This window comes from Eurosta solidaginis, chromosome 2 (genome assembly GCF_040869045.1).
Source record: "Eurosta solidaginis isolate ZX-2024a chromosome 2, ASM4086904v1, whole genome shotgun sequence".
In the NCBI taxonomy this organism is placed as follows: Eukaryota; Metazoa; Arthropoda; class Insecta; order Diptera; family Tephritidae; genus Eurosta; species Eurosta solidaginis.
In genome coordinates, this window is record NC_090320.1 from 242,452,150 (window position 1) to 242,468,128 (window position 15,979).

Genomic DNA, 15,979 nt, shown 5'->3' on the forward strand with positions numbered 1-15,979 from the left:
GACCAGCGTCCACAGCAAAGGTGATAGCACCCCTCCCTGCGGCGTGCCCCTGTCCACTGATTTCGTGGCCTCGTACAATCCCCATTGTGATGTAATCTTTCTGCAATTTAACATGCATCCGATCCATCTGATTAAGGCAGGATGTACTTTAATGTAATTAAGGCCATCCATAATCGCCCATTTTGCAACATTATTGAAAGCCCCGGCAATGTCCAAGAAGACTCCTAGAGCATACTCCTTATATACCAGGGATTTCTCTATGCTTATTACCACCCTATGCAATGCGGTGTCTACCGACTTACCTTTGGTGTACGCATGTTGTGTTATGGAGAGCAGCTTTTCATCCACGTTGGACTTTATGTACACATCTATCAGCCTCTCAAAGGTTTTGAGCAGAAATGATGTTAAGATAATGGGTGTATAGTCTTTGGAATACATGTGACCGATCTTCCCCGCCTTTGGTAGAAAAGCTACACGAGCAGTTCTCCAAGAGTGCGGTACATGATTCAGTCGTATGCACCCATCGAATATTATTTTAAGCTATTCCACGACCGCCCTACTTGAGACTTGTAGCATGGCAGGGAATATACCATCTGGGCCCGGCGATTTAAACTTAGAAAACGTCTTCACTGCCCACTCGATCTTGGTATCGGTCACCAAGCCCGGCACTACTAGCTCCGTGATCGAAGTGTGAGTGATGTCTGCTGGCTCCTCTAAACCGTCTCCCGATGGGAAATGTGTATCGAGAAGCACCTCAAGGGATTCCTCACTATTACGTGACCATTCCCCGTTCTCTTTCTTTATTAGTCCCTGGACTATGTTTCCCTTTGCTAGGACTTTTTTCAACCGTGCTGTTTCGCTGGAGCACTCTATGTCCGTACAGAAACTTTTCCATGAGTTTCTCTTCGCCCTGGTAATTTCGCGCTTGTAGATCCTCAGTAGATCCCTGTACTCGTCCCGACACGCTTCGCTTTCCGCGGTCTTTGCGAGCTTAAACATTTATTTTACCTGTCTTCTTAGAAGACTTAGCTCATTGCTCCACCATGGCGGCTTTGCTTTTCCTCTGAATCTTCTTAGAGGGCAAGCTTTGTTATACGCAGTCATAAGCGTCCTTGTTAGGTATTCATTCGACTCCTCCAGTTCCTCTACATTAGCAACCTCTTTGGGTTGTCCCAGTTTTGTTTCTACATGTTTCTGAAATTTAGTCCAGTTCGTTGACCTAGGGTTTCTAAAGGTTCCTCCCTTCTCTACCCTCTTTAGGGGGATGTTGAAGCTGATATACGCATGGTCGGAGAAGGATGGTCTATCAAGAACCATCCAATCATACCTTGATATATCACGCTCGGAGCTCAATGTAATATCCAGAACATTGCTGGATGTTGGACCAATGTATGTAGGGACATTTCCCCTGTTGGCTATCTGCAAATTGGTTTGCAGGATGTAACAAAACAGAGATTCGCCTCTCTCGTTCGTATCTGCTCTTCCCCACGCATTGTGGTGCGCATTTGCATCTGTGCCTATGACCAACCGCCCTTTGCGCCCTTCCTCCTGTACTAGCCTTTTGCACTCCATCGGTGGGACCTCCGCAGCATGGGCCATGTAGCAGGACGCCAGGATAAATGCCTGCTTATTCTTTTGCTCAACGGCCACCGCTACGAGATCCTCAATGGTGTAATTAGGCAGCATATATGAATGCAGCTGTTTCCTTACCATTACTACAGCTCGCACCCGTCCTTCCGTTTGCGCGTAGTAAACGCCAAACCCGCGCGCGCTAAGTCCAGAAATCTTTCCTCCCGATGAGAGCCACGGCTCCTGGATCAGCGCCACGTCAAACGAAGGGTTAGGAGGAGTTCGCTCGACGCCACTTTACTGTGTTGAAGGTTTATCTGTAGGACTCGCAGCACCATTGGGCTGTTTGTCCCCCTCCAGCACCTTCGTCTTGACGTCGTCGTCCTCCCCTTGCCCTTTTGGTTTAGAGTATTCGAGGCCCCCTTCAGCCTCTCGTGACTGTTGTGCAGGGTGTTCCTCTGTGCGAGTCACAGCACCATTTAGCGGTTGGTCCTCTTCTAGCACGTTCGTGGTGACGTCGGGGACCTCCACCTGTCTTTTTTCCCTTAGGCTTTTGAGGTCCTTTTCGACTTCGCCCACCTCTAGCGTGTTAGGGGTTTTATCCTCGGGACTTCTTTTCCTGAGTCGCATGTAAATTTTGCCAGTGCCTAAGGACATTTTACCAAGCTGCGTGTACAAAATATCCTCCGCCTGCTTGTTTATTTGGAAGATGTAGGACTGACCATCCTCGGTAGGCTGAGATACAGTAAGTACCTTCCAATCCTGTGTCGGTATGTTCGGATTCTGATTCTGCAGAAGTCGCAGTGTATCCTCCGACTTTATCACGCATGGTATCCATACCTTAACTTTTGGTACCGTGGTTTGGAACCACTTCCTCCAGCCACCGCAAGCTCGCGATGTTGTCGCACGCTATCATCTTCACACCATTATACCATCCCCCCGAATCAAAGGTTGGAAGGGGCTTACTTGGTTGTTCCCGCATCATCTTAAGCATTAAGCTAATAAGCTCCCTTTCCACAGATCTCCACCTTTCAGTAGTCATTTGTCCGAAAGGACTGCTACGATCAACCAGCGCCACAGTCAGTGACTGCTTTGCCACATCACTCATCTTCTCGGGAAAAGCAGGAGTCTTAGTGTTATCTCCCTTTGGCACCTCCGAGAAAGCCGGAGTCTTAGCGTTAACTCCCTTTAGCGTCTCCGAGAAAGCCGGAGTCTTAGCGTTATCTCTCTTTGGCTTATCTCCTACTTCCTTAATTGGAACTTCCCTCTGACTCGCAGCTTTCGAGGTAGTTGCTACCTCGCTATTGGAGCCCATCTGTCTTACAGCTTTGGGCCTACTTGTCTTGTCTATGCGACTGCCCTGCCTCGCGGCTCTAGGACTGGGTCCTTTCTGCCTCTTGAAAGTAGGCTTGTCGCCTTCCGCCGAACGTTGCCTCCTCATTCTGCCATTCGACGCTTCTTCCTCCTCGTACCGGTTGCAGAACCGAGGGTTTATCGCAGCAAACCTTTTGAACTGCCTTCGACCTACTTCTACCGCTTCATGGGCCCATTCCAAGCGCTCGATCTCCACTTCTGTTGGGTCGACCACTGCTCCCAAGCGTTGTACAATTCTTAGTGCTGCACGGTACTGAGAGAGAGCTCTTTTACTTCCTCTGCTCCGTACCCTTCTCCACTCTTCTACTCCGTTTTCATTTGTGTGCTTCTCCAACACGGAGTTCATTGAATCAGCACTACTCTCGCTCCCCGAGTCACATGCATCGCTTAATTCGTATTTGTCGTCCTTGGATTGCGACTCAGTCCTCCTCTTTACATCGTCCTTATTGCAGTCAGGTAATGAGTCGTTCATCTTGGTCGTACGACCACCTGCCCGACAAGGCGGGCTCAGCGGTCCAGTATTATATACGGGGAAAGAACCGTACGCCACAGCAGCGCCCCTTACTGTGATAAGGCCATTAATACTTCCCGAGGTGGCCCGGTATCGGGAAGGCTCCGTTCGAATACAGCCGAATTTATCCCCTGGCTGCAAATCGTCCAATAGGCACGGTCCGCATAACACCCTGGATTAGGGGGTTGGCAGTTATTGGTCACCGACATCCCGCCGCCCTCGTATGAGGCGAAACGACGTAGATGTCAATGTCAGTCCTAAACAGCTCCGCCTCATAGTCGGGCGCTATGGAGTTCGGCTAAGCCCTCACACCAACGACAAGGTGCCTACCCTAGTGAGGGTTTTGTGTATAAGGCTATTACATAACAAATGTTGATTGTATAAATGGTGTTATTTTCAAATTTACAAAGGTTTACTACATAACAACATAATAACGAAGGTAAAATAACAACAGACCAGGGCACTCAATTCACATCAAATTTGTTCTCGGAACTAACTCAATTACTTGGTAGTCATCATATAACATCATCTGCCTACCATCCTCAAGCTAATGGAATGGTGGAACGTTTTCATAGACAGTTAAAATCGTCAATTATGGCTAGAAATGAGCTCAGAGATTGGTATCAAGAGTTGCCGATAATACTTCTAGGTTTGCGATCAACTTTCAAAGAAGATGTTTCGGCTACACCTGCAGAAATGGTTTATGGTCAAAATTTACGGTTACCTGGTGAGCTTTTTGTCTCGGTTAATGAAAATTTACGTTCATCAGATTTCTTAAATAGTTTACGTGAACACTTCAAAAATTTTAGATCAAATTTAGTCCATCAAAATTCTTCTAATATTTTTATACCAAAGGACTTAAAAGATTGTAAGTTTGTCTTTGTGCGTGTTGTAAATAAACATGCTTTACAACATCCATATGAGGGTCCTTATAAGTTTATCGAAAATGACAAAAAAAATTTCATGGTGGAAATAAATGATGAAATAAAAAATATTGCTGTTGATCGTTTAAAACCAGCCTTTATTGATGTTGCACAAATTCCACTAAAACCAAAAAGAAAGTTACTTTTAAATTGTTTAACAACAATTCTTCGGAAGGGGGAGTAACGTAGGGTTCTTATTATTTTTATTTAACTTTGTGTCTAAGTTACTTTGAACTTTGTAATTTTAATATGTTTTATCAATATTTTAATTTTCAATAATGATTTTTGAATCATCAAAAAATTTTCATTGTTTGAAATTGGTAAAATAAAAAATAGTTAAAACGATCAAAATAAAATATAATCAAAAAACGTTTTTAAAAAGGAATTTATAATTATAAACTACAACAGACTTTTAATAAAAGCAACGAAAACAAAACAGATGAGCACATCTTTTCAATTTGCTTGGTTCCATTGCAACGTAGAAAAAATGATAAACTTGTTGGGCAGAATCCACGTCCATTATCTACGCTGTTTTGTAGGCCCATTAAAATTATGTTTGAAAGGGAAAGCAAATCACTAGCTACACAAGAAATAGAGGCAATAAAAAACTAAATAACTGCATTAGTACCGACGGAAATTTTTGATGAAGAAATGGAAATAAAAATCATTCATAAGTTTCATTTCACCATGATAGATGGAACAATTTTTTTGAGTAATTGCAGATTCTTCTTCCCAACGTTGCGGTATTTGTGGAGCGTCACCCAAATTAATGAATTCCAAATCATTCAGTTGCAAAATTTAAGCCGAATGAAAGTCTATACGAGTATGGTATGTCATCATTACATGCTTCGATAAGATGCTTTGAGTGCATAATTCATATTGCATACAAGCTAGATATTAAAAAGTGGCAAACTAGGTGAGATTCGGATAAAGATCTGAAGAAAAATATCATTGATCGTCTAAGAAATGAAATAGGTTTACTGGTTGATATTCCTAAACCGGGATATGGGACAACGAATGGCGGACACACAGCTAGACGATTATTCCAGCAACCAATTCTAGCTTCAGAAATAACTGGCGTTAAGGTAGATATAATAAAAAGAATTGGTGTAATCTTACGCACTATGGGATGTGGCTTTGCTATCAAATGGAGGAATTTCGGAAGTATGCGATGGATACGGCAAATTTGACCGTACAATTATATTCATAGCATTACATGCCGTCAAGTGTACACAAAATATTAATTTACGGTGCGGATATTATTAAACACGATGCACTTCCAATTGGAATGTTGTCAGATGAAGCTTTAGAATGTAGAAACAAAGAATTAAGATATATAAGAGAAGGTGACGCACGCAAAACGTCTCGTGAAAATACCATGTATGACCTATTTCACTATCTCCTGCTTTCATCGGAGCCGATCATTTCATCATCTTCGTCAAACCCTTCTCATCGTTACCGTAGTGCTGAGCCTTTAAGCAAAGATGTGTTGTCACTGCTTTCAGATGTATCACTGGCCAATCTGGGAGTGGAATCAGAAAGTAAAGAAGATTCTGAGAAATTAATACATAATTGAATTCTTAACTATTTTCATTAATATTTTGTATACAATTTAAATATGTTTTATTACCCGTTAACTTTATATGGAGCGAAGAATTTTATCTATATTTCCCATAAAAAAAAAATACACTCCATTTACCGAATCCGTTAAGTTTTGGTTCGGTGCGAAATTTCATTTCGATCCATTCACGGAGAAGTAAGTTATGCAATTTTTTCCGGCTAAATTGAGCGTTGGGACCACTCTGCTACGGTTAGACTTCCCGAGTGTTTTATTTGGATGAGGTACTGTGAAGAAAACAAGACACAATTTACTAATAGCTCACTGGCTAATGCTAACTCAGTCTAACTCAATATTTCGCCATTCTTCCATTCCGTTATCCTATTCTCCTTAACGCCTTTTACATAACATAATCAATTGTCTTATCATTTAACCTCTATCACTGCCTCTATCTGTATCCTTTCCTCTCTCTGTATCTCTGCCATACCTGCTTCTCAGCCTCTACCATTGCGTCTAACTCAGACGAGACCTCTACCTGTATCTCTACGTCTCCTTGTACCTCTGCTTCTATAGGTACTATGAGGTACTGTAAAGAAAATAAGACACCATTGATTAACTGCTCGCTGGCTAATGCTGTTTCAGTCTAACTCAGTATACTGCCCTTCCTCCTTTCCGTATTCCAGCCCTCCTTAACACATTTTACATAACATCATCAATTGTCTTATAATGTAACTTCTATCACTGCCGCTGTATATATCTCTTTCTCTCTCTGTATCTCTGCTCCACCTGCTTCTCAGCCTCAACCATTGCTTCTAACTCTGCTGAGGCCTTTAATTAAAATCTTAATATCAAGTAGTTAATCTCTATTTCAAATAAACTTAATGAAATCGACCCGTAAATATGATTTTTCGATTATTTTCACTTCGGCGCCATCTATTGGACGCTCACGATGTAAAACATATTTCGAAAATCATGATACCTTTCGTTTAATACTCATATCTTACAACAGATTCAGTGGTATCCTAGGATCACTTATTTTCCCATGCCCGCTTTCTAGTTATTTAGCAGTACCTGTAGAGGGAGAAGACAAGCGGGAGGAGGAGCAGGGAGTCATTTTTAAGGACACAACTTTTCAACCGAAGGTTGGATCATATGTAATCCACCGGGAAATACAATTTTTTTTATTAAAAAAAAGAAGTCCTACATAAAAATATAAAATTATGCAGAAAGCATTTGCATTCAACGGCATTCTAATCATTCATTCATATTCAATCCTTGATTCGGAGTATAGCCTTTTATCAGTCTCTTTTGGGCTCGTTCCAATCTTGAATTTCAGCTGAGCCCCAAATACAAAATGGAATTGTCGGTAATGTAAGAATAAGAAGTGCGAGCCAAAAGACCGCACGCCACTCTTTCATCGTAGTCTAAATAATTTTTGAAAAAAATATGCATTATTAATTCTAGATATGTTCTTTTGGCAACCCGAAAGAGCCCAAGGTTGCACAGAATACAAGCCTTTATATAGGAAACAACAAAAGCAATATTGATCTTGAGCGATTTGGGTTGACAATGGAAGAACTAAGTTTTACTTACATCTCCAGTTATCCAGCCTGTTGAATAAGGAGCGAGAACACCAGTGATGCTTCCAATTCCATTTACAATAGCCATTATTGTGGCAGCATAATTGGGTGCCAAATCGTTTGCACTTAACTTAATACCAGCATAAAAACCACCCATCAACCCCATGGAGACGGAAAAGCAAAAAATTATTATTATAGTATTACAACCAACATAGACGGCAATAACCATGAAAATGCCGGAAGGTGTAGCGCCTGAGGGAGAAGGGAGAACAAAATGTTATTATACATTTTTAGTCTAACAGATCGGGTAGACATTGTCATTGAAACTGGATTTCTACATTAAAAAAAAAAAATGTTCCTACTATCTCCATGCCCACAAATCACACAAGAGTAGGTGATTTGTGCTCTATGCCTATCTCTATCTCTATTTTTTTTATACTAAGCTGAGCAGAGCTCACAGAGTATATTAATTTTGTTGGCATAACGGTACCCCGTAACGGCATAAACTAATCGAGATAGGTATAGACTTCTATATATCAAAATGATCTGGGCGAAAAAAGAAATTCATTTAGCCATGTCCGCCCATACGTCCGTCTGTCCGTTAACACGGTAACTTGAGTAAATTTTGAGATATCCTGATGAGATTTGCTATTTAAAATAAACGAAATCGGACTATAACCACGCCCATTTTATCGATATCGAAAATTTCGAAAAACCGAAAAAGTGCGATAATTCATTACCAAAGACAGATAATGCGATGAAACTTGGTAGGTGGGTTGAACTTATGACGCAGAATAGAAAATTAGTAAAATTTTGGACAATGGGCGTGGCACCGCCCACTTGTAAAATAAGGTGATTCAAAAGTTTTGCAAGCTTTAATTTGGAAGTCGTTGAAGATATCATGATGAAATTTGGCAGGAACGTTACTCCTAAAAATATATGTGTCCTAAAAAAAATTAGCAAAAGCGGAGGACGAACACGCCCACTTTTTAAACAAAAATTTTTTAAAGTCAAATTAAAATAATAAATTGAATATCTTTACAGTATATAAGTAAATTATGTCAACATTCAAATCTAGTAATGATATGATGCAACAAAATACTAAAATAAAAGAAAATTTCAAAATGGGCGTGGCTCCGCCCTTTTTCATTTAATTTGTCTATAATACCTTTAATGCCATAAGTCGAACACAAATTTACCAATCCTTGTGAAATTTGGTAGGGGCATATATTATGTCCGTCAAGTTAGCACTACCACTTTGAAATTTCAAACTCCAATTGAGCTAATTGATTACCTTTTTTTTAACCGTTTTTTTACCGTGGAATCGAAAAAATTACCGCTCGAATATTATTCAAGTTAACCCCTGGTAGTGCTAACTCGACGTCAAGTTAGCACTACCACCCCGAAAAACCGATTTCAACTATTCTTACAATCAAGCCGATTATGTCAATAATTGCCGTTTTTTTCACCGCTTTTTACCGTGAAAACGAAAAATTGATCGCACTAGTATTTTTCAAAATATTCCTAAAAATGCTGTATTGACCGTTAAGTTAGCACTACCACCCCTGCAACTTGGAATTGGCAACAGCTAGCTTCAAACAAAAAACCCCAATAATTGCCGCTTTTTAACCGTAACTGATATCCCAAGCATACGTTTTTTCCATTTTCACCCACCCGTTCAAAAGTGACTAGGGTGGTAGTGCTATGTAGGCATCAAGTTAGTACTACCAGGATTTTTTAAACAAGTCGAACGGTAAATTTTTCGTTTCCACGGTGAAAAACGGTAAAAAAAAATACGGGAATTATTGGCATACTTTTTTCCATTTTCACCAACCCACTCAAAAGTTAAGCTAGCTGTGGCCAATTCCAAGTTGCAGGGGTGGTAGTGCTAACTTGACGGTCAATACAGCATTTTTAGGAATATTTTGAAAAATACTAGTGCGATCAATTTTTCGTTTTCAACGAAAAACGGTGAAAAAACGGCAATTATTGACATAATCGATTGTAAGAATAGTTGAAATCGGTTAGGTCAAGTTAGCACTACCGGGGTTAACTTAAAAAACGGTAATTAATTAGCTATATTTGAGTTTGAAATTTCAAAGTGGTAGTGCTAACTTGACGCACATACATAGATTCTATGACGATAACTATTTTCTGTGAAAATGGGCGAAATCGGTTGAAGCTACGCCCATTTTTTATACACCGTCAACCGTCTGTCCTTCCGCTCGGCCGTTAACACGATAACTTGAGCAAATATCGATATATCATTACTAAACTTAGTTCACGTACTTATCTGAACTCACTTTATCTTGGTATAAAAAATGGTCGAAATCCGACTATGACCGCGCCCACTTTTTCGATATCGAAAACTACATACCAAATATTAAAAAAGGGATGAAACATGACAATTGAATTGGTTTACTGACGCAAAATATAACTTTAGAAAAAACTTTGTAAAATGGGTGTGACATCTACCATATTAAGTAGAAGAAAATGAAAAAGTTCTGCAGGGCGAAATCAAAAGCCCTTGAAATCTTGGCAGGGATACTGTTCGTGGTATTACATATATAAATAAATTAGCGGTACCCGACATATGATGTTCTGGGTCACCCTGGTCCAAATTTTGGTCGATATCTCGAAAACGCCTTAACATATACAACTAAGGGTCACTCCCTTATAAAACCCTCACTAATACCTTTAATTTGATACTCATATCCTACAAACACATTCTAGAGTCACCCCTGGTCCACCTTTGTGGCGATATCTCGAAAAGGCGTCTACCTATAGAACTAAGGCCCACTCTCTTTTAAAATACTCATTAACACATTTCATTTGATACCCATGTCATACAAACACATTCCAGGGTTACCCTAGGTGCATTTTCCTACTTGGTGATTTTCCCTTATTTTGTTCATATTCATCAATCTTGTTATAACTTGGTCACACCAAGGGAATTTAAATAGTTTTCCACCTGGTTCTTTCAGCAGAGTGGGGACACACTCTCCCACTGCAGTGTGTGCAGGATCTCCCTTCTTGTGAACTGGGTAAAGAACATTTAAGCACCCTCTGGACACCGGTTACCATCTTGCCGTTTCCGTTCCTCTATCCTACGCTTAAAAAATACTTTTTGAAATCTCCGTGGCCACTTCATATCTGTGCGAGGTAGTAGCATAGTGTGGCGTGCTTCCGCTCATACCATTGCATTATATTCCGTACTTACGTGATTTCTGTCACCGTTTCTCCCATTTATCTATTGTTAGTGACCTTTCCCTTTTCTTGGTCACTTGATACCGATGTCATACAGATCGATGATGGGATTTTTCGAGGCAAAAGAAGAGTACCTTCGTCGGACACCATCCTATAAGCACTTGCTATTCTCATAGCTGTAAATCGGCGGACTACTAAGATATCTTTTTGGCGCGTCAGTTTGCATCCGTACCATACTGGTGCTGCGTGTAAAATGATAGAGCTTGATATTATCGACAAAAGCTCGCCGGTAGCTTCCATAGATCACCGATGTAAGGCATTATTCGCATAAGGGCTCCACTAACTTCAGAAACTTTCTCTGCCACCACGCTGACGTGTTCCTTTAAAGTTAGACTTGAGTCGACATTTACTCCTTAATGCTTCAGGTACGGTCTGGTTTGAGCTCATTAACACTACTTCTGCTCATTTCTAGCCTCATAACCGTCGTCCATACCTCTATTCGTCCTTCGTCGTTATTACATAATGCTTGGAGCACATCCAGTATCTTGATCACCGCTTGTGCTTCCTTCATCCCTCATTAGTATTGAAGAGAAGTATTAAGTCGTTAAAATAGCTACCAACTATTCTGCGGAAGTAAGCAGGTTTGCCAAAGTTTCGAAAAGCTGTTATTATCTATATTTAGTTCGCCAGTTCGAAAATCATTCCTAATATTCAAGCTATTCAGTGCACAAGAGCTTACTTTTACTTTGACCTCCGGTTTTGTTTCACGAGCTATAAAGACAAATGTTTGCACTGCATCTATCGTAGATTCTGATTTTCGAAATGCAAATTGATTAATTGGCACCTGGCTTTCTAGAGTGTGCTATAGGCGTTCGCTAATAATCCGCTCGAGAACCTTTCCCATCGAGTGTAACATAAAAAGTGGCCTGTACGAGGATGGCTGTTCGTCCATCTTACTAAGTTTCGGAAAAATTACCAGCTTTTGGCGTTTCCATCTCTATCCATAACTCTATCTTAATCTTAATCTCTATCCCTGTTTTTAGTCTATGTCTATCTCCATCTCTAACTATTTTCTATATCTATCTCTATCCCTACCTGCCGCCTGCCGTAACACCATGTATGATAAGTATTTTACTCACCAATAAATGTCATGATTTTGCGTATCATAGTTGCATGATTTATATTTTTTTTAATTACCCAGCTGGCTATTGCGCCGAAACCCAATGAGGCAAACCAAAATACGAGAAATGGAATTGATGAATAAAACCCGGTTTTCATAATTTTCAATTGCAACACATCATTCAAGAATTTCGGAAAATAGGTGAGCATAACATAAAATCCCCAATCATGTGCAATTTGTGCCCCAATAAGCGACCAGATTTCTTTACTTTTGAACACAGCAACCCAAGGAAATGGTGGTTGATTATGATTACGTCCCAAACGACCCATATGTAGCATAAGATAATCCTTTTCTTTATCACGGATATATGGATGTGATTCGGGATCACTGAAGCACATAATAATCTTAACAAAAATAAATGAGATATTAGAAAAGTAGACACATTATACATATATCGAGTGCTGATTGGAATATCACCCTATCTCGGCTACTGTTTCGAAAAAGAATTATCTCAGATAGGTCGTTATGCAAACGTTTTCTATTTCAGAAATTGTTTCAAAAACGCCCTATTTCAGGATTCGGTTGAAGAATGCCCTATCTCAGAAATTTTTTTTCATTAACACCCCAGCTAATATGAAAATGTATTGATCATAAAGCAAAATCTGAGAAAGGGCGTTCTTTAACCGAATTCTGAAATTGGGCGTTTCTGAGATAGGGAATTTTCGAAACGCTAGTCGAGATAGGGTGATATTCCACTCAGCAGTCAATATAATAAACATTCATATAAAGTTTTTAAGATAGCAATTACGGTGATCCTTATAAAATTAAATGAACAACTTTTTCAGCCTCACTTCTTTAAGTGGTGATACCACGGTCAAAAACTAGCATTCATATTTCTGTAGCGATTGGTTTTAGGGGTGTCACTCAGGGGTTAAAGATGCGATTTAGCTATATGCGCTCACTATATTAAAGCAATTTTTTTTTAATTTTGCAAAGCCGTAGCCGTCTATAATGAGCTGTTGTTGTTGTTGTAGCGATAAGGATACTCCTTGAAGGTTTTAGGGAGTGTTATCGATGTTGGTGGTCCTTTGCCGGATGCAGATCCGGTACGTTCCGGTAACGAGCGCCATCAAGGTATTAGCCCGATCATCTCGGGAACGATTAAGTATGACCACATGAAACCTTCAAGGCCATATCGCCTTCCCACTCCCTAAATCCATGTGGACGCCATAGCCTCGGCTGTTAAAGAAACAGGATTCGCCACGCGTAGGTGAGGTTGACAATTGGGTTGGGTATATATTGCGCTGACGAACCCTTGAAAGGGTTTCGCTACACAACCCCTTGAATCGATTTGGTATTTTAGTCGCCTCTTACGACAGGCATACCTGTCGCGGGTATATTCTAAGCCCCCTAACCCCCTGGGGGTATATAATGGGTCCACAATTCATGTAATATGTTTGACCATGGTACGACGTTTTGAAATGGTGAGACTAAAAAAATCTTTTTGTACCATTTCATCTCATTTCACTTCATTTCATATCATCTCGTGTTATTTTATTTTATTTTATTTTGTTTTAATTTGATTTATTTTGATTTAGTTTATTTTCTTTAAGAAAAGAAAATAAAATAAATACTTTCGTTTCGTTTCTTTTCTTTCCTTTTAATTTTTTTAATTTAAGTTAAGTAACTTAATTCAATTTAATTTAATTTTTTTTATTCCATTTTTTTTATTTTGTTTTATTTGATTTAATTTTATTTTATATTGTTTTATTTATATTTATTTCACTACTTTATTTTATTTTACCTGTTTTTATTTCAATCGCTCCAATTTATTTTATTTAATTTCACCTTATTTCACTTTATTTTATTTTATTTTGTTTTATTTAATTTAATTTTATATTGTTTTATTTATATTTATTTTACATTACTTTATTTTATTTTAATTAATTTTTTTTTAATTATTTTATCTTATTTTATTTAATTCTAATTTGTTTTATTTTAATTTAATTTAATAGAATTTATTTTATTTTATTTCACTACAATAACCTTACCTTACCGTTATATACTTACAAAAAAGAATATCCATAAAGCTGCCATAATAGTGAATGTATAGAATACCCATCGCCATGTTGTATAACGTAATAAAGCACCGGATATACTATTACTCACCACGGTACCCATTTGCCCGCCGCCCATCATGAATGCGCCCAACAAACTACGTTCATGTACAGGTACCCATTGAGCCAATAAAGCACTACATGAGGGATATGAAGCACCAGAACCAAAGCCTTGTATAGTACGTAAAATGATTAGAGCAATCGGACCAAGATGATCAATGGACAATGGTGTTATAAGTGTTATTATTGTTGAGGCTGCCATTCCCCCGACTAATACCCATTTAGCACCATATCTTTCAGATAGCAAACCAGCCGGTACATGTCCCAATATATAACCGATATAGAATGAACCAATTATATATCCTTGCATCTCTTGTGACCAATCATATTCACCACCCAGAGCCTGTCAGAAAAGGCAAAATTCCGTTGAACTTTTTTCAAACCCAATACTTCTACATACATGCTCCTATCACCGTTGTCGATTGTAGCTCCCAGTCGTTATGAGATTACTCTAAAGAGTTATCGACAATCGCCATAGGGGTGTTTAATTTTCAAATGCATTTACTTCAGTACTCTGACCGGAGTCATCTTCTTCTTTTGGACATACACCGCTAGTTGTTTCATTTGTATAATTTCGTGCGATGACCAGACGTGTTATGGTAACGTTAATAGAATTACGTAACGTATAGTTGTTAATTATTGAAAGAAAACCCATTGCGGCTACGATAAATCGCTGGGGTACGGGCACATCTTAGATAGGGCAGAACAGTTAGAGGTTAGTAGTTTTCAATTATTTTGTAATTAATTCAAAAACTTACAGTTTGATAATTTTTTACCCCATGCAGGCCGGTTATCCTCCCCTTCACTCATACTTGTCAAACTTGTTTAGTATATATAAACTGTAGCCGTTTTAATTAAAAAAAGTCTGGTAAATGAATTTAAAAAATTGAAAATGTTTCAATATTTGACAGTGTCATAATTTATTGCAAAAGTCAATAATTATTTAAGTGAAAACCTTGATGTAATAATAAAGGTCATGAACACGAAAATTGAAAAATCTGGACGGGTTGCTTTTACGAAGTAAGGAAAACGGGGAATAATTTAATCCCCTTCAGCGAAAATTGTAGTAGAAAAGTACCCTTAGTAATTTGGGTAACGTTTTACAAGACGGTGCACCACCTAATTTTTATCAAAAATTATCAAAGGTGCCAATAAATGCTACTTTGGACTAGGAAGGCAATTGAAAAGTAAAGTCCTCTCTCGGCGAACGAAAATCATACTCTACAAGTCACTTATAGTACCCGTCCTGCTATATGGGGCAGAAGCATGTACCATGACAATAGCAGATGAAGCGGCTTTGGGAGTGTTCGAGCGAAAAGTTCTTCGAAATATTTATGGACCTCTACGCGTTGGTGATGGCGAGTACCGAAGAAGATTTAATGATGAGCTGTACGAGCTATACGCAGACATCAACATAGCCCAGCGAATTAAAACGCAGCGGCTGCACTGGCTAGGTCATGTTATGCGAATGAAAGATGATGCTCCGGCCAAGAAAGTGTTTCCATGGTTTAATTATACAAGGTTACCCATGTAGAACAATGTCACCCTGTACTTTTGACCTTCCAAACTCTCACATTGCTCCTAAAAACTTAAGGTGTTACTTCCTTTTAAACTCCTTTCAGAATATTGAACAAAAATTTAAAAAACGTATTGTTTTACTTTTACTTTAGGACTAATATACTTTTGATAGTTTATTTTGTTCTCATCCGTTAAAAAATAAGATATTTTTCTTGCATTGTCAAAATTTGTTTATATTTTTGTTTTATGTATTAGCATTTCCCCTCAATAACACGATTACTTCAATGAATTTGGTGAATAAAACATATTTACGTTTGAAATTAAAGCGAAAATTATAAAATGACGCTCATGTACACTGGCCCCTGAGGATATCGATTTCCGATGAAGATGTGCCCTATGAAGAAGAGACCGAAGGCGCTAAATTGTATTTATGGACAAAGCG

General features: G+C 39.0%; 1 protein-coding gene across 1 annotated transcript; it reads right to left on the bottom strand.

The window, feature by feature from the left end:
• Positions 1–7,221: 7,221 nt before the first annotated feature.
• Positions 7,222–14,829, bottom strand: LOC137242687 (putative inorganic phosphate cotransporter). The gene is made up of 6 exons (XM_067769945.1): positions 14,778–14,829; positions 14,525–14,709; positions 13,913–14,362; positions 11,862–12,246; positions 7,529–7,767; positions 7,222–7,359 (listed from the first exon to the last, which is right to left on the bottom strand). The coding sequence occupies exons 1-6, from the start codon at positions 14,827–14,829 to the stop codon at positions 7,234–7,236; spliced, it is 1,437 nt and encodes a 478-aa protein (XP_067626046.1). The 3' UTR covers positions 7,222–7,233.
• Positions 14,830–15,979: the final 1,150 nt, after the last annotated feature.

Excerpts from the sequence above, each read along its gene's own strand:
- LOC137242687 (XM_067769945.1), bottom strand. The coding sequence starts at position 14,829 with ATGAGTGAAGGGGAGGATAACCGGCCTGCATGGGGTAAAAAATTATCA. Across the intron at positions 14,363-14,524 it reads ACTCCGGTCAGAGTACTGAA|GCTCTGGGTGGTGAATATGA; the intron begins GTAAATGCATTT and ends CTTTTCTGACAG. Across the intron at positions 12,247-13,912 it reads CTTTATGGATATTCTTTTTT|ATTATTATGTGCTTCAGTGA; the intron begins GTAAGTATATAA and ends ATTTTTGTTAAG.